Source organism: Cynoglossus semilaevis, chromosome 8 (assembly GCF_000523025.1).
Source record: "Cynoglossus semilaevis isolate Cse_v1.0 chromosome 8, Cse_v1.0, whole genome shotgun sequence".
In the NCBI taxonomy this organism is placed as follows: Eukaryota; Metazoa; Chordata; class Actinopteri; order Pleuronectiformes; family Cynoglossidae; genus Cynoglossus; species Cynoglossus semilaevis.
In genome coordinates, this window is record NC_024314.1 from 14,664,341 (window position 1) to 14,685,705 (window position 21,365).

At 45.9% G+C, this 21,365-nt stretch overlaps 3 protein-coding genes across 12 annotated transcripts in view; all 3 read left to right on the plus strand.

Annotated features, from left to right (window-relative positions):
* exoc7 (exocyst complex component 7) overlaps positions 1 to 6,224 on the plus strand; it is a 15,114-nt gene extending 8,890 nt beyond the window's left edge. For 4 of the 7 annotated variants that reach the window (XM_017034454.2, XM_017034456.2, XM_008314937.3 and 1 more), the window contains 6 exons: positions 3,899 to 4,019; positions 5,048 to 5,143; positions 5,221 to 5,284; positions 5,510 to 5,551; positions 5,642 to 5,775; positions 6,016 to 6,224. In XM_017034454.2, the coding sequence (XP_016889943.1) occupies positions 3,899 to 4,019; positions 5,048 to 5,143; positions 5,221 to 5,284; positions 5,510 to 5,551; positions 5,642 to 5,775; positions 6,016 to 6,118 (560 nt within the window). In that variant the 3' untranslated portion in view covers positions 6,119 to 6,224. Of the gene's footprint in view, positions 1 to 477; positions 483 to 3,732; positions 3,794 to 3,898; positions 4,020 to 5,047; positions 5,144 to 5,220; positions 5,285 to 5,509; positions 5,552 to 5,641; positions 5,776 to 6,015 lie in introns of all 7 variants that reach the window. The other 3 variants (XM_008314936.3, XM_008314934.3, XM_008314939.3) reach the window with 1 other exon arrangement.
* A 127-nt stretch (positions 6,225 to 6,351) lies between these two features.
* On the plus strand, positions 6,352 to 10,303 carry btbd17a (BTB (POZ) domain containing 17a). Of its 4 annotated transcripts, none has more exons than XM_025057401.1 (4): positions 6,352 to 6,544; positions 6,980 to 7,075; positions 8,060 to 8,366; positions 8,766 to 10,303. In XM_025057401.1, exons 1-4 carry the CDS (start codon positions 6,487 to 6,489, stop codon positions 9,838 to 9,840), a joined length of 1,536 nt encoding a protein of 511 aa, XP_024913169.1. In that variant the 5' UTR covers positions 6,352 to 6,486; the 3' UTR covers positions 9,841 to 10,303. The 4 variants fall into 4 exon arrangements, with proteins under 4 accessions (XP_024913169.1, XP_016889946.1, XP_024913170.1 ...); XM_017034457.2 differs by having other exon boundaries at positions 8,063 to 8,366; XM_025057402.1 differs by having other exon boundaries at positions 6,495 to 6,544; positions 6,985 to 7,075.
* Positions 10,304 to 10,459: 156 nt separating this feature from the next.
* On the plus strand, positions 10,460 to 19,257 carry map2k6 (mitogen-activated protein kinase kinase 6). Its single transcript, XM_008314930.3, is given in 13 exon segments — positions 10,460 to 10,929; positions 14,198 to 14,261; positions 14,674 to 14,722; positions 14,856 to 14,969; positions 15,059 to 15,178; positions 15,268 to 15,384; positions 15,479 to 15,530; positions 15,765 to 15,892; positions 16,043 to 16,120; positions 16,299 to 16,389; positions 16,392 to 16,434; positions 16,538 to 16,583; positions 16,893 to 19,257. Coding segments are annotated over 13 exon segments (999 nt in total). The 5' UTR covers positions 10,460 to 10,910; the 3' UTR covers positions 16,971 to 19,257.
* The last annotated feature ends 2,108 nt before the right edge of the window (positions 19,258 to 21,365 follow it).

A 21,365-nucleotide genomic window follows, 5' to 3' on the forward strand; every position in this document is an offset into this window, starting at 1 on the left:
CTGCTGATGTCATCCAGCTTCTCTTTGAATCCAGGTTTTAAGAAAGGAAGTGTAGAATTCCAGAAAGTTCCCTGTAGAGACATCTGGACTCTGTTCAGTTTGTATGTGTTTGTTTGTAGGCAGCAGGACACGTGTACTCAGATTAGACCAGTAGCTAACAGTACCACATAAATATTTTTTGGTTTGCTTACGTGGAGATGTGTTTGTAGTACGTGTCTGCTAACATGCTAACAGCAGTTTGTGTGGACTTGGTGTCTGTTACCATGGAAACCACGTTTACTTTAATAATGCTCTGTTTTGTATACTAATGAAACTGTTGTTGATTTGTTCACTGCTAACTGCTAACAGCTTGCTGCCATTAGCATTTACTTTGCCACCCTTCTGCTAACATGCTAACATCAGCAGTGTCCTAGACTGTGACCAAATCAGTGCTTTGTTCAAATCAAAAACGACTGAAACGACAAACAGTCAACAAAGAAACAGTGACCTTGAACTCATTTAAGCAGTTTATTTAGAAAACAAAGATGTTTTTTTTTTCATGTGTCCTACCCACGTACCTGTGAAGTCCAGATGGAATGAACACGATGTGTTTGTTCTGCTGTTGATAGTGAAACTGTTTAAAGTGTTAAACTGACTCTCACCTGGTTAGTGATGTGTTCCAGCGTCTGTCCTTTAGTACTGGTGCTGCGGCTCAGACTGTTTACACAACGGACAAAGTCTTCTGGGTAAAAACGGTCAGCACCACTGATTGGTTACTAAATCTGCGATGTAACATATTTGAACTGAGGTGTTGAACACAGTAAACTTCTTCTTCATGAAACACAACTAGGTTAAATGATGTTCAGCTGTTTAAGAACCAGAAGCTTTGGTCCATGTTCTGTCTGTGGTATTTGGCTCCGCCTCCTTACCTGTCCTCTTCAGTGGCTCTGGATTTGGTTCTTGTATGTTTCTGTCACTCACTTTCCAGCTCTTTCTTCTTCTTCTTCTCTTCTGTTTCCTGGCTTTGGATTTGGCTGCCTACCCCCCTTTCACCTCCTCACTCCTCCTCCTGCTCCTTCTCCTCCTCTGGACTGGGTTTCTCTTCTGGGACCAGGGACTATTCGAAAGGCTCAGAACCTTCTGAAACAGTACTCACAGCATGGGCTGGATGGGAAAAAGGGGGGTTCTAACCTCACCCCACTGGAAGGTAACGTCACCTCCTGGGTTTTTCTTACTTCTCTCTCACACACACACACACATGCACACACACTTGCATTCACATTTGGCTTTAGTGGGGGTGGTTTCCCCTCTTCTCCTTCGCCCTCTGGTGCTTGGTGGTGGTCAGTACAGCTGTACTGTAAAACTTAAGGTTTGTCCCTCAGGTCTAGTCAGAACCCCCCCGCGCCCCCCCCCTCCCGGGTGGTTCTGACTGGACCTGTTTGCCCCGCCCCCTCCTGCCTCCCACCTTCCATTAGGTTACGATTACGACCTGCGGGTCAAACACCTGTCTGACGCCCTGACAGAGAAGCACGGGGCAGCACCAGGTGAGTGAGGAGCAGAACTCCTGGGTGACCGAGTCCACACTGGTGACGGGTGTTAACGTTCACACACACATACACACACACTTCACAGACGACATCATCCCTGGTTTTTATTTGACCCTGAGAGGAAATTCTCAGCATCACTGACTCCTCGTCTCCTCCTCCTTCTCCACCTCTCAGGGAAGGACGACGTCCTGGACATCGAGATCGACTCCTACATCCACTGCATCAGTGCCTTTGTGAAGCTGGCTCAGAGTGAATACGCCCTGCTGACAGAAATCATCCCTGAACATCACCAGAAGAAAACCTTCGACTCTCTCATCCAGGTCAGACGTGTCCTCCACAGCACAGAACCTGTAGTTCTGTCAATATCATTTCATTTATTTTACAGTCAAACAATAGAACGCTGTTTTTTAAATTTATATCAATACTGAGAGTGAATCACAACTGGGGGCGCTGTGGGGCTCACTGCTACGAAATATAAGTTGGTGGACAGCTCCGGGTGCTGAAACTAGCGCTGTGTACTGGCAAGAATGTGTCGATACGATACGTATCACGATACAGTGATATATTGCGATAGATTGCGATACGCTAGGCTTGATGGTATAGTGAGTTTTCTTAACAATTTAGATGCAGTAAAATTGTTATCATAGTAAACACACGGTGCTGTTCCATCTTAACATCAGGTCACTAACACTGGAACAGGGGGATCTACATGAATATTTGTGACTGGTAATTGTTAAAAATTAACAATTAATTTTTTTAGTCCATATTAATTAATTAATTAATATGGACTCAGACTTGACCATAATGTCTGTCCACAGGAGGCGCTGGACAACCTGATGCTGGAGGGAGACAACATCGTGTCGGCGGCTCGTCGAGCCATCATGCGTCACGACTACTCTGCTGTTCTCACCATCTTTCCCATCCTGAGGCATCTGAAGCTGAACAAGTCTGAGTTTGACACCACCCTGCAGGTCCTGGTCCTGAACACCCGACAACAACAACAAGACAACTCAGGGTTTTTATATTAAATAAATACATTTTTGAAGTGTTTTTTCTTAACTGCAGGGGACAGCAGCGAGCACCAAGAACAAGCTGCCTACACTCATCACCTCCATGGAGACCATCGGAGCTAAAGCTCTGGAGGAGTTTGCAGACAGCATCAAGGTAAGAACCTCGGACCAATCGCTGATCAATAAACCCCTTCAACGATCCATCGTCTCTGTCTGTGACCTCAGAACAACCCGGATAAAGAATACAACATGCCTAAAGATGGAACGGTCCATGAGCTGACCAGCAACGTGAGCTACCATCTGCCAAGATCTCCTTCAACAGCTCCACCAGAAACAGCAGTCACTCTGACCTCTGCCTTTGTCTCCCCCTGCAGGCCATCCTGTTCCTGCAGCAGCTGCTGGACTTCCATGAGACGGCAGGAGCCATGTTGGCCTCCCAAGGTATTTGACTGATGATCATGGCTAGTTAGCCTTTAGCTCAGGATCAGACCCTGGTACTGGCCCACCGTTCAGTTGGTACTGTTTGGTTCCTGTACACAGGTGCAGCTTCATCGTCGTGTCACCATCACTTTGATGTTATTATTAAATTCCGGTTCAGCGGTGATGCTGATGCTAAGCTAATTCATAGTGAAGCTGATACAGCAAATACACACAAATACTGCAAAATGAAAAGTAATATGAGCAAATGTGACTGTAAGTACAAACAGATACTAGTCAAGTCACCAGTAAAGATCTTTTAATGTTGATTTTATTACTGATTAATTATGGAGGGGCTGTTGTTAGTGTTTGGTAAGGTTCCACTCACTTTTCTCCTGCTTCCTGTTGTTAACAGCATCTTTCCTGTACTTCCTGGTTGTTCAGGCTCCGCCCCCTCTGTCTTCTGGCTGCATGGCTGATGACTGTTGGCTTTTCTCTGCACTAACATCTTCTCTAACCTTTGTGCTTCTCTTTGCTTCTCTGTTTCTCCTCCTTCTTCTTCTTCTTCTGCCTCGGCCCACCTTAGTTCTGGGCGACACTTACAATATTCCTTTAGACCCTCGAGGTAAGAACCAGGCCCCCGACCTCATCAAATGTAGCTGTTTATATTTATGAGCCGAATGAGTTCTGATGTCTGTGTTGACACCCTTCAACCCTCAGAGGAACATGGTTCTTAGTGTTAGCCTGCATGCTAACATGTTTGTGTTTGTGTTTCAGAGAGCAGCTCAGCGTCCAGCTACACCTCTGACTTCAACAAAAGACTCCTCAGCTCCTACATATGTAGGACTTTCCTGTTCTCCTCAGATTCATCAGTACACTGGTGTTGTTGGTAACAGCTGTCACTCATGTTGTTGTTGTTGTTGTTGTTGTTGGCTCTTCTCACAGGTAAAGTTCTAGGGAACCTTCAGCTCAATCTACTTAGTAAATCCAAGGTCTATGAGGATTCTGCTCTCAGTGCCATTTTCCTCCACAACAACTACAACTACATCCTCAAGTCACTGGAGAAGTAGGTCACCAACACCACCACGACTACAGTCAGACACCATCACTACAGTCACCAACACCACCACGACTACAGGCAGACACCATCACTACAGTCACCATCACCACCACGACTACAGTCAGGCACCATCAGCACAGCCACCACCACGACTACAGCCAGACACCATCACTACAGTCACCAACCCCCCCACGACTACAGTCAGGCACCATCACTACAGTCACCACCACCACCCCGACTACAGTCAGACACCATCAGTACAATTACCACCACGACTACAGTCAGACACCACCAGAACAGTCCCCACCACCACAACGACTACAGCCAGACCCCACCACTACAGCCACCACCCCCCCCACCACTACAGTCAGACCCCATCAGTACAGTTACCACCACGACTACAGCCAGACACCATCACTACAGTCACCACAACGACAACAGTCAGACACCATCACTACAGTCACCACCCCCACCACGACTACAGTCAGACACCACCAGAACAGTCCCCACCACCACAACGACTACAGCCAGACCCCACCACTACAGCCACCACCCCCCCCACCACTACAGTCAGACACCATCAGTACAGTCACCACCACGACCACAGTCAGACACCATCACTACAGTCACAACAACGACAACAGTCAGACACCAGCACTACAGTCACCAACACCACCACGACTACAGGCAGACACCATCACTACAGTCACCACAACGACAACAGTCAGACACCATCACTACAGTCACCCCCACGACTACAGTCAGACACCATCCCTACAGTCACCACCACGACTACAGTCAGGCACCATCACTACAGTCACCACAACGACAACAGCCAGACACCATCACTACAGTCACCACCACCACCCCGACTACAGTCAGACACCATCAGTACAGTCACCACCACGACTACAGTCAGGCACCATCACTACAGTCACCACCACCACCCCGACTACAGTCAGACACCATCACTACAGTCAAGACAACTACAAATCTTCTAGATGTGGCTAAATCCTAATCCCGTTGGTCTGCAGGTCAGAGTTAATCCAGTTGGTGACAGTGACCCAGAAGAAAGCAGAAAGTTCCTACAGAGAACTGATTGAGCAGCAGATCCAGATGTACCAGCGCAGGTACCAGATAAAACCAAGACCCTGTTCAGAACCTGTGTGTCTCTGTGCTCTAGTTTAATAATCTGTTCTAATCCCAGCTGGCTGAAGGTCCTGGAGCACCTGACAGACCGGAACATGCCGGTGTTTCAGCCTGGATCCAAGGTCAGAAGGTGGTAGGGTCAGAGTCAGGGCCCAGTTTTAGTGTCAGGGCCGTGGTATGTCAAAGGTCACGAAGAATAAACAACAAAATCTGTCTAAAAGTTAGCAGTTAGCAGTGAAGTGTCCCAAAACGAGCCAATGAAGGTCAAAGCTTAAAAAACCTTCAAAATAAAATCCACGGCTTTCACACAAACTCCTGAGTCAACACTTGTCTGTTTTGTTTTTTAGCTAAAGGACAAAGAACGACAGGTGATAAAAGACAAATTCAAGGTGAGGCTCAGAAAAAAGGGAAATCTTCTTTCAGCAGCAGCAGAGTCTAACAGCGTGTGTGTGCATGTGTGTCTGCCTCCCCCTCTACAGGGCTTTAATGAAGGTCTGGAGGAAGTGTGCAAGACTCAGAAAGTTTGGGCTGTCCCTGACAAGGAGCAGAGAGATTTCATTCGTCAGGCTCAGAAGAAGGTGGTGTCACAGGCCTACACCTACTTCCTGCACCGGTGAGACGCTACAGCCGCACACCAACAACAACTGCACCAACACACGTGAAAATGATTTTATCTAGACTTACAATCTTTCTTTAAGTAAACTGTTTATGTATTTTCTTTGCTAACCTTCGACCACAATATGGCTAACTGTCAGTGACCCTGTAGCCACCTTTCTGCCTGTTGCTTTTCTGTGTGGTGACATTTCCTTTTCTCCTGTCACTGATGTATTTTTTTTTTAATTTAATCTCTCAGCTGTGCAAACGTCTCCTTCACTAAAAACCCAGAGAAGTATCACAAATATCGACCTGAAGACGTGGAGGAGATGATTGAAAAGCTCTTCGACACGTCGGCCTGAGGTTCCCGATCCAGTGGCCTTTTGTTTTTGTACAAAAAGTCAAATGTGTATTTATGTAAATGATTCACGTCAACATTTCAGTGATATAAAGTTAAACTGAACCTGATCAAGTATGATGTGTTTCTTTTACCTGTTTCCATTTAATACAGGAACGTCTACATTTTGCCATTTTATTGGGAACTCCTGGTTAGTTCCAGGTGTCAACCTGATATCCACCTTCAGAACTGTTTCAGATCTTTAACAAAGAGCTAACAAACCAGGCCACATTGTCAGGATGAACGTTAAAAACGTTTTTGTTTTTTAATACCGGCTTTCACCTGCTGAGCGTGAGACAAAGCTGCCCTCTAGTGTTCAAAAGTGACTAAAACATGGAAGTCATCCGTGTGAATTGTCTCGGCGGATGTGGAACGGTGACTTATTTTACGTGTGAGTTTGAGTTGGTTTCATTCACTTTATTTCTCATTTTACTTTAAATTCAACATTGTATCAAACTTCCGTTGAATGTTTCGAACTCTTTATCTTTAAATCTCTACACTCATTTTACTCATTGTTGCTAAGGCTCAAGCTAATGTTGGGCAAACTGTTAGGAATATAAAGTACTTTATTATTATTATTATTTGTTGCCTATTGTCACTAGACACGTGTGGTTTAACTTTAATTAACTTTCCAAGTCGTGTTTCTTGGGCTAACTTTAGCGACTTTGGGCTAATTTAGGTGAGCTGTCGTTATGTTTTACCATCGAAACGTAATGATTAACTTTTCATTGTTAGTCATTATTCCCCAAGTTCTGCTTCTCCTCCCCTTACCCCTAACCCCCCACACCCCACCCTCTGCCCCTCCCTCTTTCACCGCTCGTCCTAGTCCAGACTGAAGCTAAAGATCCAGATGGAGGAGAGATGGAGAGACGACAGGGTCACCACCACCACCACCATCTGCTGCTGCTGCTGCTGCTCACAGGTAGGGTGATGCTAATGTGCTGCAGGTCTGTGTCTGAAGAACTGAGGTCTGACTGAAGATTTCTTCTGCTTCACCTGTTTGATAGTGGTCAGGATGATTTGGTTATATAGCTGTTAAAATGTTTGTTAAAAGTAGAATTGATTTGTTTTAGCTAATTACAGGTTACATTAAATATTTGGGTATACAATGAGCTAACATTTAATAATAATTAGTTTGTTTTGGTGAAATTATTTCACAATTCACATGAGTTTACATTAGTTGTGAAATGTTAACAGGAAATGTTTAAAAAACAAAAACTAAAAAACACGGGCAAAGGGGTAAATCAAAGTCAGAGGTAAATAAAGTCAGATAAAAAATATTAAGGAAAAAGATGTAAAAAAACAAACAACAACAATTGTGAACAGGACCTACAACCTTGGATCAACCAGACCAATCAATGACCTGGATTCTGTCCTCACTGACCCACAGTGTGTGGCCTGGAGCAAACTGACAAGTATCGACACGCGGCCATCACGAACATCACTGCACCAAACCCCATAGAGAAAATCAGTGATTTTAGCTCAGACCAAAGTCCATAGAGAAAATCAGTGATTTTAGCTCAGACCAAAGTCCATAGAGAAAATCAGTGATTTTAGCTCAGACCAAAGTCCATAGAGAAAATCAGTGATTTTAGCGAAAATCAGTGATTTTAGCTCAGACCAAAGTCCATAGAGAAAATCAGTGATTTTAGCTCAGACCAAAGTCCATAGAGAAAATCAGTGATTTTTAGTTCAGACCAAAGTCCATAGAGAAAATCAGTGATTTTTAGTTCAGACCAAAGTCCATAGAGAAAATCAGTGATTTTTAGCTCAGACCAAAGTCCATAGAGAAAATCAGTGATTTTAGCTCAGACCAAAGTCCATAGAGAAAATCTTGTTCTTTACTGGCTGTTTATGTCAAACCAATTGTCTATTCAAGCTCAGGCTCTACAGCTCTGTTCTCCAGCAGGTTCTCTGAAGGTTGATGGTTCCCAGGATAGAGCTGTGGATGGTGGTGTGGATGTAGACACCATCAGACACTCCCTTGTCTTGGTCCAACATCTGGAGACCCTGCTGCTCCAGGGAAACGGCAGTGATGTGACCCTGCGGGTGGAGACACCTGGTACTGACGAGGTGAGGACAATCCAGACTCACTCCCTGCTGTTGAGTCTGCAGAGTTCTGTGTTCCAGGAGATGCTGCTGAGACGCAACGACAGCACGCTGCACCTGAAGGAGTCCGCTGACTGTGCCGCCGTGTTCCACGGGTTCATCAGGTGAGGAGACAGACGGAGCTGTAGTTGTGGGCAGTCTGTTAGTGTGTGAGAAGACGGCCTTTGCTGCATGCCCTTAAATTCAATTCAAGTAAAGTAAAGTGAAGCTGGACTTGTCTTGTGGCCTGACTGGGAGTTGAACTCACACCTGACCTTTTGACCTTTTCTATGATTGATGTCCTTTCATTTCATTGAATTGTTTTAATTGTTGCACACACGTATGAAGACAAAGATGCATAAATCTCCACTATTAAGGGCTTTGGCGCCCCCCTGTGGGCTGAAGCTGTACTGATTACTGTCATTACTAAACCCTCCGTGGGCCTCTGTAATCCTGACAGTCCTGAAGCTCCAGGACAGGAAGTGGCATCCAGAGTTCTCCAACACCATGTTCTCTGTGTGCAGGTACCTGTACTGTGGACATGTTCCTCTGAGTCTGGACCAGGCCGTTCCTCTTCACAGGCTGGCCTCCAAGTACCAGGTACTGAGTCTGCAGCAGGGTGTCACCCAGTACATGATCCTGAATCTGGCCCGAGACTCACCGTCTGGACATGTTGTGGGCTGGTACGAGTACGCCGTGCAGGCCGGGGACAGGACCCTGAGGGACAGCTGTCTTCAGCACCTGGCCTGGAACATGACTGAGGTTCTGCTGAGTGGGGAGTGGTCCACCATGAGCAGTCAGCTGCTCATGTCTCTGCTGCCCCGTTCAGACCTGGTTGTCCAGAGTGAGATGGAACTTTTTGTGGGTCTGGAGGCGTGGATCATTCAGAATGATCCGGACGGTCTGATGGTGGAGAACGCTCTAAGGGCTGTGCGATACGCCATGATGCCTCCTCAGGAGCTGTTCCGACTGCAGACCCAGTCTCCGGTGCTGACCCGGTACCAGGAGTCAGTGCGAGACCTGCTCTACTTGTCCTACCAGTTTCACTCCACCTCACCGCTGCTCATGGCCAAGTACTTTGACGTCAACTGCAGCCTCTTTGTGCCCAGGAACTACCTGTCCAGGATGTGGGGTTCACCTTGGACCATCAGCAGTCCGAGCCGAGACGATCGCAGCACCAGCTTCCAGACTCAGCTGGGTCCCAGCAGCTACCACAGCAATAAGAGGGTGTCATGGAACGCCTTGTTCTCTCCACGCTGGCAACCAATCAGCATGAAGCCAACGTACATGGAGGTAGGGGCCATGCAGCCCAGTGGGCAGGAGGGTGGGCGACCTCGTATCATCGTCACCCCGGCCACGTCCAGCACCGACTCTGCTGGAGTGACCTTTCAGAAGACGGTGCTGGTGATGTCCAGGCAGCAGAGGAAGCTGGTGGTGAAACACGTCTACGACTTTCACCAGAGCTCGGAGGAGAACGTGGACTTCCTGACTGAGGCGGACTTGAACCAGCACTCTTCTGAATACTTGCTCAATGGCTCCCTCTACCTCCATGTTGTTGTAAAACCAATGTACCACACACTCATCACTGACAAGAACTGAAAACATCTACCGACGCCTTCACGTCTGACCACATCACCACTTGTACTTATACACCACTGAAAATAGTTCCGTTCAGGGAAGTACAGAGTACTGTTTAAAAATACTACTAGACATTTTTGTATAAGTTTCATGAAATCAGGCTTTGTTAATGTCAACCATTTTCCTCCTGGTGTTTTGTTAATAGCGCCACCCACTGGTCACTTGTGCGCGTTTACTTATTTTATGTGACTTTCCGTTTTCTGGTCATGTAATGTTTTTTAATTATTATATTTGTTCTAATAATTGTAGCTTTTTCACCCATCACAGTAAACTGTAATGATAGAACACACACACAGGTGTCGCTGCAGTTCTTGACGTGTCTTGACCTGTTAAAAGTGTGTTGTTCCAATAAAATCTTTTCCTAATGGATTAGTAGTAGTAGTATTAACAATTATATTGTATGATACAATATATTATAATATATCATGAAAAGCGCATTTTCACACATTATATTTTCATGCTTATAATCTTTAAATAATTATATTACATTTTTGACCTCGGTGTTACATATTAAACTGAAAGCGCGTTTGTGCATAAAGAACTACATTTCCCAGCGTCCTTTGCCCCCGGAGCAGGAAGAACGTTCTGATCCAAGTTCAAGCAGCAGCAGCAGCAGCAGCCTGGGCCCTTCACTATGTAACTGCTGCTGCACGCAGAGCAGGAGGCGGGGGACCAGGAGCAGTAGTTACAGGAGGAGGCCAACAGCTCCGTGCATTTGTGCAGAAAACACCTCCGTGTTTCCGGTGTGCGCCCCCTGAGCTGGAGCTGCCCTGGTGCAGCAGTCCGTCTGCGCAACCACCATGAGAGTGAGAGAGAGAGAGAGAGAGAGAGCGAGAGGGGAGAGGGAGGCTGCGAGTGCACGAAGATTCGAGGAATCTGAGCTGCAGAGGAGAAGAGGAAGGAGAAGGAGCTGCTGTAGTTGCAGCTGAGGAGGAAGAGCCCGGAGGAGGAGGAGGAAAATCTTTGTGCACCTCCTCCACCCACCACCACCTTCAGCAGCGCCACCAGAGCTGCAGCAGCTGCAGAGGGAAATGTCTCAGCCACGGGGAGGTAGGAAAAGTGCAGGAAACATGCACAATAACAACACTGTTGCAATCACGGCTGCAGGGCGTGTGCATGTGCGAGTGCGTGTGCAGCGGCGTGCACGGGTGGCGCAACTGCAGCAGCGCAAACACCGTGCACTTTTCCCCTCTTGAATAACCTGCATGTTTTCCCTCCCTCTCCTAATGCATGGTCAATGCATTTCCTGTTTCACATCTTCCTCTTTTGACGTGCACACGCGCGGACGCGCACGGGACTGTGTTGACTTACATTGATTTCTGCAGGAGAACCTTAGAGCCATGAAGGGAGTTTTGAAAACAGAGCAGGGTCGAGGAGAACCGGGCCTGTGGTCGAACCATTGAGTGGGGTTCATTTGTTTTCTCCACCTGGAGTCGTAGAGGAGAAAACATAGCCTTTAGGTGGCAGTATTGCATCTCAAATTACACATTTGAAGCCAAAGAAGAAGCAGAACAGAGTAAACACAGAGTAGAGGCTTAGCTGCTAATGCTAGATTTTTTTAAAAACCCACAGAAACAGTTAAACTGACACGGTTCCAGTAGAAGGAACCCGTCTGTCTCTAAAACTCTAGCAGTAAGCTGAGCTTCAACAGGGTTTAATACACTCCACGTCTACAGGGAGCTCTGAGGAGAACCTGTGATCAACAGCTGGTTCTGGATGAACTAGTCCCAGAGTTGATCAGGTTCTAGTCAACTTCAGTCAATGACAGATCAATAAGACTGAAGAGATTTCACCTTTGACCTGAGGACAGGACAGAGGAATCTGAGACATCACTGACGTCCCTGAGACTGAAGACAGTAGACGTTTGAACAGGTGGCAGGTGATTGTAGATGTCACAGATATTACATCATCCTTGAACATTGTCAATGTCATTATGTCCACTGATTGCACAATGATGATGGCATCACATGACCAATGTGTCCAGTCATGGTCACCCACCCACATAGACCCTGGAGTAGAGTCTGAACAGGGACCAGAAGAGGTGGTGGAGAATGACAGTCAGTGATTCAGTTTCAGTTCTATAGTATATGGCAGTATATAGAACAGTATATAAATAAATGAAAAGACATTATGCAACACATACATACAGGGAAATGCAAAACAAACATGTACAGTACGTACGGGTCAATTTAAGTTAAGATACCCGCATGTCATGCGTACTCCAAAATCCACCAGCAGGGGGAGTCTCCTTCTTTGCAAAGGTGTGGTACTTCCGAGTGACTAATATCAGCAGCGATGTCTGCGTTCCACAGCAGCTGCTGTCAGATTTTAGGACCCAAGAGTCAAAAAGTTTGCTCACGCCTTGGTTAGAGGGTCAAATTCTATCTAGACCACCACAGACAGTTGGAATTTGTAGCTGCGAAACCTCCACCAACCCACTGCAGTACCTCTACGGACCCTCTAGGGGCCATGGACCCTGTGTTGATCACCTCTGGTTTTGAAAACATCTCAATCTTCTGTGATCAATATTTTCGATCCAGGCAGCCATGACAGGTCAGATTGGTCCACAGTTATCAGCTGTCCTGTGTCTGTGGACCTTCAGTCCATCTCAATGTTCTGGACTCTCATCAATGAACATCACTCTCCTCCACAGCCGCAAGCCAGAACCCCCCCAACACTCCCTTTGAGGAAGTCAACAGGAAGTGCTGCTGCTGCTGACAACATGATTCCTATAAAAGAACAGATTCCGACAGCTGCAGTGGAGCGGAGTGTAGAGTGTCGCACCGACTGCCAGAGCGGTCGCAGGGCGACAGTTAGCGCTGGGGGCTATTTTCAAACCCACTTAGCTTCACCTCACATCACCTCACCTGACCTGCTCCCCCTGGGACTTCCTGCTTCTGAGGTCAGAGTCCAGGATCCTGTCCTGGTAGATCCTCCAAAGACCAGACCGGAGAGAAGATCCTGGTCTGGGAAGTTCATGTGTGTGTTGTTGACAACGTTCCCAGAGGATTGTGGGTTCTTTAGCTGTGCTGCGAATACACAACAGGCGTTCTTGTACGTTCTCTGTTGAAGGTATTTGAGGAATGTTTCTCATAGTCAGAGAAGGTGTCTGCAAAGAGTTAAGTTCATGGTTGTTCCAGTGGTTCCAGTGTGAAGGAGAGAGAATTTCCCATGATGCATGTGGTGGTATTTTTAAGTTACCCATAATTCTTTGTCCATCTGCAAAAACTCCACCCAAGATTGATCACCGCAGGTCTGCACGTTGTTTAGATATTCCCAGAATTCCAGCGTGGACAAAAGTGTGGCGTTAAAGATCAGAGGGTTGTCTGCTAACTGTGAAAGAATTCCTAGAATGTTCAGAAGAATGAATGTCTGCACCCTAGAGGTAGACCTGGAATCACCTGGAAAAGGATCCGTCACTTCAGACTTTGAAGGACCTTAGGGTTTTCTCACGTAAGGTCTGTACGCAGGAGCTGTTCAAGGAGCGTTCCTGGAGAAACACCAGCTGCCCTGGTCCTCTGTCTTTGGCCCTGGTCCTCTGTCTTTGGCCCTGGTCCTCTGTCTTTGGCCCTGGTCCTCTGTCTTTGGCCCTGGTCCTCTGTCTTTGACCCTGGTCCTCTGTCTTTGGCCCTGGTCCTCTGTCTTTGGCCCTGGTCGTCTGTCTCTGATTGGCCCGTCTTCCTACAGCTCTGTGGCATTCCATTCAGGAACACTCGGGATTGTTGGGATTCCAGCCTGAGAGGATGTGTGGGTGACCACCACGTGGTTCCCCCCTCATGCAGCAGTCTCTGTGCCCACTGCCCCACCCCTCCTCCTCCTCCCTCCTGGTGTTTCCTATCAGTGACACCAGACGTGGTGCAGGACCAGAGGGCGGGGTTGGAAAACCTGGACTGTTGTTTCCATTGTTTCTCCTCAGAATGTGAAGTGGGTCACTGTCCATCCATTGTATGGGTCCAGTTTCTGGGAGGATCAGGTCTTCCTAGTTCTCCCTCTGGACTCAGCTCTCTGGGTTCTCAGTTCCATCTGAAATTTTGGAACTAAAATGAAGAACTCATCAGATCATCAGTTCACAGGAAATAAATAATTTAAAGCAGACCAGATGATCCTTCAGACCACAAACCACGCTGGTGCTCAGTGGATCTTGTAGGAACCAGAGTCTGGTTCTGAGGAGACTGGACCCACTTTCTGTAAAAGTTTGACAGGTGTACTTGTGTGTGTGTGTGTGATCTGATGTGTGTACTTGTGTGTGTGTGTGTGTGATCTGATGTGTGTGCTTGTGTGTGTGTGATCTGATGTGTGTACTTGTGTGTGTTCTTAGGTAAGAAGAAGCCGGTGCTGAAGATTCCCAAGGAGGTGTTTGAGCAGCCTCCTCCTGCTGCAGCGTAAGATCTTCAAACTCTTCATCTTCTTCATCTTCACTGGCTGTTATAAAGATAATTATTATATTTATGATGTTAACTGTAAACATACCTTTCTGCATCAGTGCATAGAACAAATCAGTGTATACAGTACAGCTCACTAAGACATTGTTGGTGTGCTGTTGGTCCAATGCTGCCTCCTGTGGTCAGTTTGTGTCATTCAGGTAAATCTGAACAGGATTTCAAACAGTGAAGTCACAAAATAACACATTTTAACGAGTGAAGGACAGTGGATCAACAGCTGCTGAGTCTGTGTCAGATAGAATCACTGATTTTGTTCATGAGGTTTGGTCTGAGCTAAAATCACTGATTTTCTCAATAAGGTTTGGTGTGTGAACTAATATTAAATCTTAAATATTAAATGTTTCTATTTCAGACCTCCCAGAGATTTGGATTCTAAAGCATGCGTCACCATCGGAGAGAAGGTGATTTCTTGGACCATTGCTGTCCACCTTCTGCTCCAGAGTTTGGTCTGATTGTCTGTAAACAGCCTCTGTAGTCACCTGTGTTTCCTCTGTTTGCTTTTTCCATGTTCTCCTTGCACTGTTGGTGGGGCAGAACTTTGAGGTGAAGGCCGATGACTTGGAGCAGATCTGTGAGCTGGGCCGAGGAGCCTACGGTGTGGTGGACAAGATGAGGCACGTGCCCAGTAGTCTGATCATGGCGGTGAAGGTGGGTGGAGTCAGTCAGACGTTCCACAGCACTCTTCCACATTTTTCACAAGTGATTGAATCTGTGTTTGTGTCCTGGTCTGGTCCCAGAGGATCCGGGCCACGGTGAACTCCCAGGAGCAGAAGAGGCTTCTGATGGACCTGGACATCTCCATGAGGACGGTGGACTGTTTCTACACCGTCACCTTCTACGGAGCTCTGTTCAGAGAGGTAACCAGACTCCAACCCTGCACTTCACTGTCACCTTCTGTCTGTCGTGAGTCATGTGACCCCTGTGACCCCTGTGACCTCATCACCAGGGTGACGTCTGGATCTGCATGGAGCTGATGGACACGTCTCTGGACAAGTTCTACAAACAGGTGATTGAGAAGGGAATGACCATCCCTGAGGAGATCCTGGGCAAAATCACCGTCTGTGTGAGTTTTCAACCAAAAAATAAAAACTGAACCAGGAATGAGTTCCAGTCAAACACAGCAGGAACATCTGACTCACTCCTGTCCTTCATCACAGGTTGTCAAAGCTCTGGAGCATCTGCACAGTCACCTGCAGGTCATCCACAGAGGTGAGGACCACCAGGGTCTGCACATGGTCTCGTACCATGTACCACAGAATGACAATAATAACAGTGATAATAACCAACAGTGACAATAACCATGACAATAATAACAGTGATAATAACCATCACGGTGATGACCATCGTAATAATGGTTTTAGGTCAAAAAGGAGAGAGAGAGTAAATGGCGACACCTGTCTTAAAACACATGCACTGACATCGGTGTGTATGTGTTCTCTGCAGATGTGAAACCTTCTAATGTCCTCATCAACACCCAGGGGCAAGTAAAGATGTGTGACTTTGGCATCAGTGGGTATTTGGTCGACTCCGTGGCCAAAACCATGGACGCTGGCTGTAAACCGTACATGGCAGTAAGTAGGAAGTCAGCTGGTTCACTCTGTCACACCAGAGTCCATGGAGAAAATCAGTGATTTTAGCTCTGTAAATATCTATATTTGTGTGTTGTGATATATTACTTGTAATAAGTGTGTTTAATGTTATGTCATGTGTTTTTCCTGCAGCCAGAGAGAATCAACCCTGAGACCAACCAGAAAGGCTACAATGTGAAGTCTGACATCTGGAGTTTAGGAATCACAATGGTACCATGACTTCACGCTGCCTTTGTTGAATAATCTGATTGCATTCATTTTATATTTGAAGTAATTTTTATTTAAAGTATGTGTCATTTTGGGAGTTTTTTTTGTTATTTTTATTTAGGTTATTGTATGTCATTTTTATTTTTGTATTTAGTTCTTTATTATTTAATCCCCCCTTCAGATTGAGTTGGCCATCCTCCGTTTTCCCTACGACTCCTGGGGAACACCGTTCCAGCAGCTGAAGCAGGTGGTGGAGGAACCTTCACCTCAGCTTCTGATCAGTTCTCTGCAGAGTTCGTGGACTTCACCTCTCAGTGGTACTTGATTGTGTGACGTCACAGCCAAACTTTTCTCTCACACCGCTGGGTTAACAACGTTTGTTTTCATTGTATTGTTTTTTTTTGTTTGTTTTTATTTCAGTTTGAAGAAATTTTCCAAGGAGCGGCCGACGTACGCAGAGCTAATGGTGAGCGTCTGTAGTGCTACTCCTCAAACACCAGAGGGCGACGTTAGACCGACAATATTATCTCTAGTTGACGTGATTACGTGAACCAGCCTGCGATTGGTCGTTTATTACAAACTATGATTAAGATTAAAATCTTAACCTGTGTTGGAAAAGGAAGAAAAAAAAAAACAGAAATAAGAATTTGAATCAGAAAACACACGTCAATAACATGAAGAGAATGTCAATATGTTTTCATATCTTCAAAATGAGAAAATGTGCAGCAAGTCCTCTCCTCCTCTGCTTCACCTCTTCTCCTCCACCCTCCAACAGCAACACCCCTTCTTCACCTCCCATGAGGCCAAAGAAACAGACGTGGCGAGTTTCGTCAAAGTCATCCTGGGCGACTGAGGAAGAGGAGAATCTGAGGTGGAGCGGAGGAGGAGGAGGAGGAGGAGGAGGAAGAGGAGCACCTGTTTGATAAAGAGGAAACCTGTAGGCTCCGCCCACCTCACAGTCTCTCTGACTACTTCTTTCCCCAGGAAGAGGAGCTAAGTCACCTGTGAACTGGACAACAGGAAGTGATGTCAGATGTCAGTTCTGACTTTGCCTTTTCCTCGAACATATTTTTCTTTTTCCAGAGAACTCTAAGACGAGAGGTTCTCTGGAAAAAGAGGAACGTCGTGGCGTTCTGATGTTCTCTCTCTATGTATAACCTTAATGTCGTGTGTGCGTGGATGAGTCGGTGACTGACTGCCTGAATGGAACTGTCCTCTGTTGCCAAACTGCATTGTGGGTCAGTGGTAGAAGTCCATGTTCAATTTCATGTTCAAGTTCAATGCAGATGGTCCAATCAAATCCCTTTAAGTCATTACCTGTTACCTGACCTGCTAATGTTCACGGTCACCTTAACAACAACTTCAAACAAACCTTTATCTGTCCACCTTTATCTGTCACACTGCTGGTTAGTCCTCTTGCCTTACAACAAGAAGGTCACTGGTTCAATCCCCTTCTGTGACCTGCTGGTTTTTCTGTTTGGAGTTCTCCTGTTCTCCCTGTGTGTGTGTGAGGTTCTCCAGGTTCTACCACAGTCCAAAAACATGCAGGTTGGAGATCAGGTTCATGTTCACTCTGAACTGACCAGAGGTGTGAATGTGAGTGTGAATGCTCTGTGTACGTTAACTGTAGAAGATGAGTGAATGAGTCCGACATGTCTGTTAACGTTGTTGGTACAAACAAGGACTAGGGTTGTGTCCAAACTGAGTGGAGCTCCAGACGTTCACCTGATCTCCAGAAGAACGTCATCATCAGAACATGGACTCAGAACCTCAGCTGTCCTGAGGATTTCAACAGGTTAGAACCTGGAACTTTAAAGTAAGTTAACTTTATTTATCCTTCTAACACACACACACACACACACACACGTTGACATCCTGCTCAGTGTGTGTGTGTGTGTGTGTGAGTGTGTTTCTGAGCCGACCTCAGTCCAGGTCTGTAACTGGATTTAACAGAAATATGAATTGAATTAATATTAATGTGACTGATGTTTAATTTACATTGTTTTCACATGTATTTACTGCAGTTTCTCTAATTTATTCAAACTGCTGTCTGCCAGAAGGGGGCGTTGTCAGCGATGTCACATTGTTGTGTTTGTTGTGTTCTGTTTTTCTCCTGGTCTTTCTTTCGTGAAGAGCTTTAAACTGTAACTCTCAGACTTTCTGGTGCCTCTCATCAAAGTTCACTTCCTGTCATAGCGTTAGCAGAGTTTGACACTCGTTCTTAACAGAACGTTGTGTGTTCCAATGAAGAACCTGTTTCACTGCTTCACCTTTATTTTAGTTTTGGTTCCACAAGGAGGAAAAAAACATTGTTTTCATTTTTCATTGGTGGGCTGGAGTGGGGGGGATAAGAAATTGAGCTGGCTAAAGTTAGCTTTGCAGCTAGGTTTGATAACTTGCCCATTTAGCCCATGCAAAGCTAGCAGCATGTTCTGTGAACTTAGCGTCCAATTAGCTAGGTTTCTAAGCTTTTAGGCTAATGTCCAAAAGAAAAAGAACTAAATTAAATGTAAACGGGAAAAACATCAGTTAGCATCGTTAGCATCGTAGCTGTTAACCAATTACAAATAATTATTTTCCTGTTGTTGTGTCAATGTGTGGTTAATGCTAATTTTTTTGTCCTTTGCCCTTTGTTCAAAACTTTAGCAATAACATTTAGCTACAGCCCAGCTAACACGGTCTATTTGTTGAAGTGGATGAATCAGTACTTCATCCTTCATGACTTCCACCTTATGGTAAAAATAAAAAGTCACATTTTTTCTTTATTTTCCATGTCATTTGGAATTTTGTTGTTGTTGCTAAAGAATGTGACAAGTTTGGAACGGACGAGAAACGCATGTGATTTATTTTAGTGTTGGTGGCGCATGTGTTGTAGCTGAAGATGCTAAAGTACATGGGAGTGACTCGGTCTGTACTCTCCACTAGGTTTAGGGACTAAGGGTTAGAGTGGCTAAAGCTCCCATCGCCCCCTACAGGAAGAGAAGTTCTCAGTTCATTAAGTCATCACTGAATCCTGTGCTATAAAAGACTGACGACTGTTGTTTCCAGCTCAAATCAACACCTTTCTACAGACACTTCATCTGACTGTGTGCAACTGTAATGATGGAAATTCAATAAAGGAAAATTGCGTATTTTTACAAGACAGGCTCCTGCTCCTATCTGTCTGTGAAAATTAGAATTCAGAAAAATATATTGATACAGTTACCTGAGAATTGTAAAAATGATTTAATCAAATGTTTTTGTTTTAAAGCAAACTAATAATAACAATATTTTGGCCTTTGTGTGATTTTCTCCACCAAAGCCAGGATGTGTTTGTGTTGTGAGTGCTGCCCCTAGAGGCCACACAGCTGTCAGTCAGTGCAGCAGTGGACTCTGTGAACTTCCTCTGTGTGACATGTTCAAAAACGGTAACAGAAGGAGAAGAACACGAAAGGCTTTTCTGACACCTGATTGGACGAGTGTGTGACGGCTACAGCTACCTGTCAGACACATACACACACACACACACACACACACGTACAGATTCACACCACCTGCTCTGTGTTTTGACTCATATCCCTCCGCCCGCAGAGCAGATTCTTGGACTCCCACTTTAAAGTGTGGTATTTTTAGCCCTCTGCTGGACAACACACCGTCTTCCTTCCTCTGGACTGACTGAACGGATCAGGCTCCAGGGTCAAAGGTCAACTCACATCCTGCAGTTGAAGAAGTTTAATTATATAAAACATGACAACAAAGGTCTGTGTGAGTGTGTGTGTGTTTCCAGTTCACAGCCTCTCACACGTGAATTAGACAAACCTGAAGGTTTGACCAACGTCATTATGAGAACATGTTCTTTCTTAGACCAAAGTCATTAGAGAAACTCAGGGAAATGGTGGTCCACTGCTGCCCCCTGTGGTTGCTTTGTGCCACTGAGGTCAAGCTGAACTATGGGTTGGAAAAACAAAAGTAAATGAAGTTAGTGATGGAGACAACAACTGTTACTGCTGCTGTTACTGCTGCTGCTGTTACTGCTGCTGTTGCTGCTGCTGTTGCTGCTGTTACTGCTGCTGCTGCTGTTGCTGCTGCTGTTGCTGCTGTTACTGCTGCTGTTACTGTTACTGCTGCTGGTGCTGTTACTGCTGCTGTTACTGTTCCTGCTGCTGTTACTGCTGCTGCTACTGTTACTGCTGCTGTTACTGTTCCTGCTGCTGTTACTGCTGCTGCTACTGTTACTGCTGCTGTTACTGTTACTGCTGCTGTTTCTGCTGCTGTTCCTGCTGCTGTTACTGTTACTGCTGCTGGTGCTGTTACTGCTGCTGTTACTGTTACTGTTACTGCTGCTGTTGCTGCTGCTGTTACTGTTACTGCTGCTGCTGTTACTGCTGCTGTTTCTGCTGCTGTTCCTGCTGCTGTTACTGCTGCTGTTTCTGCTGCTGTTCCTGCTGCTGTTACTGTTACTGCTGCTGGTGCTGTTACTGCTGCTGTTACTGCTGCTACTGCTGCTGTTACTGCTGCTGCTCATGCTTCATGCCCTGGTTTGAATTTCTGATTATAAGCGAGCAGCTTCACAGACTGACAGCTGATGATGTCATGGAAACTCTGGTGAGCGGCCCACTAAAAAACTGGAGAATGATTTATAATGAAATGCAGCCACAGAGTTTTTCTAAGAGCTGGGCTGAGTGGAGGGCAGTGAGAGGGGGGTGAGGAGATGAGGGAGAGGAGATTTGGGGGTGTGGGGGTTCAGACCTGGGTTCAGGCACAGCAGCCACTGAGGTTTTATTTTGTTTTCATGAAGGAGCTGTGATCCGTTGGTGAAGCAAGCCATCTTCTAAACGTCAGACCTCGTTAGTCCACGTATCCCTGGGCATGACCTTTGACTCTGTAATTAACCACAACCCTATTAGGGGCGTGGTTTGTTAAAACAAAACCATATTTAGATAACTGTAACATGTTTCACACCCTTCGTCAACACATTCTTCTTCTCTGGTATTCACTGGTTGGTAAAAATATAAACCATTTTAGACAAAAACGAGTCCAGAATTTAACAGAGAAGAAAAGAGTGAGGGAGAGGGTGAAGGAAAGGGTTAAGTTGGTGTTCCACCTGCATCAACAGAACTTCCTTGGAAAAGGAGCAGAAAACAGGAAGTGAGCCTCGGACAACATCCTGCTCCTCTTGCTTTTCCTGCTCTTTTCTGTAAAAAGTGGGGAAGAGGTGAATCAGTTGTGGGGGGGGGGAGGTGAAGGGGGGAGTCATCATCACCTCTAT

Bases quoted from the DNA above. Each gene is read 5' to 3' on its own strand.
- btbd17a (XM_025057401.1), top strand. From the start codon at position 6,487: ATGGAAGTCATCCGTGTGAATTGTCTCGGCGGATGTGGAACGGTGACT. The intron at 6,545-6,979 runs GTGAGTTTGAGT...CGCTCGTCCTAG, and splicing joins AACGGTGACTTATTTTACGT to TCCAGACTGAAGCTAAAGAT. The intron at 8,367-8,765 runs GTGAGGAGACAG...CTCTGTGTGCAG, and splicing joins GTGTTCCACGGGTTCATCAG to GTACCTGTACTGTGGACATG.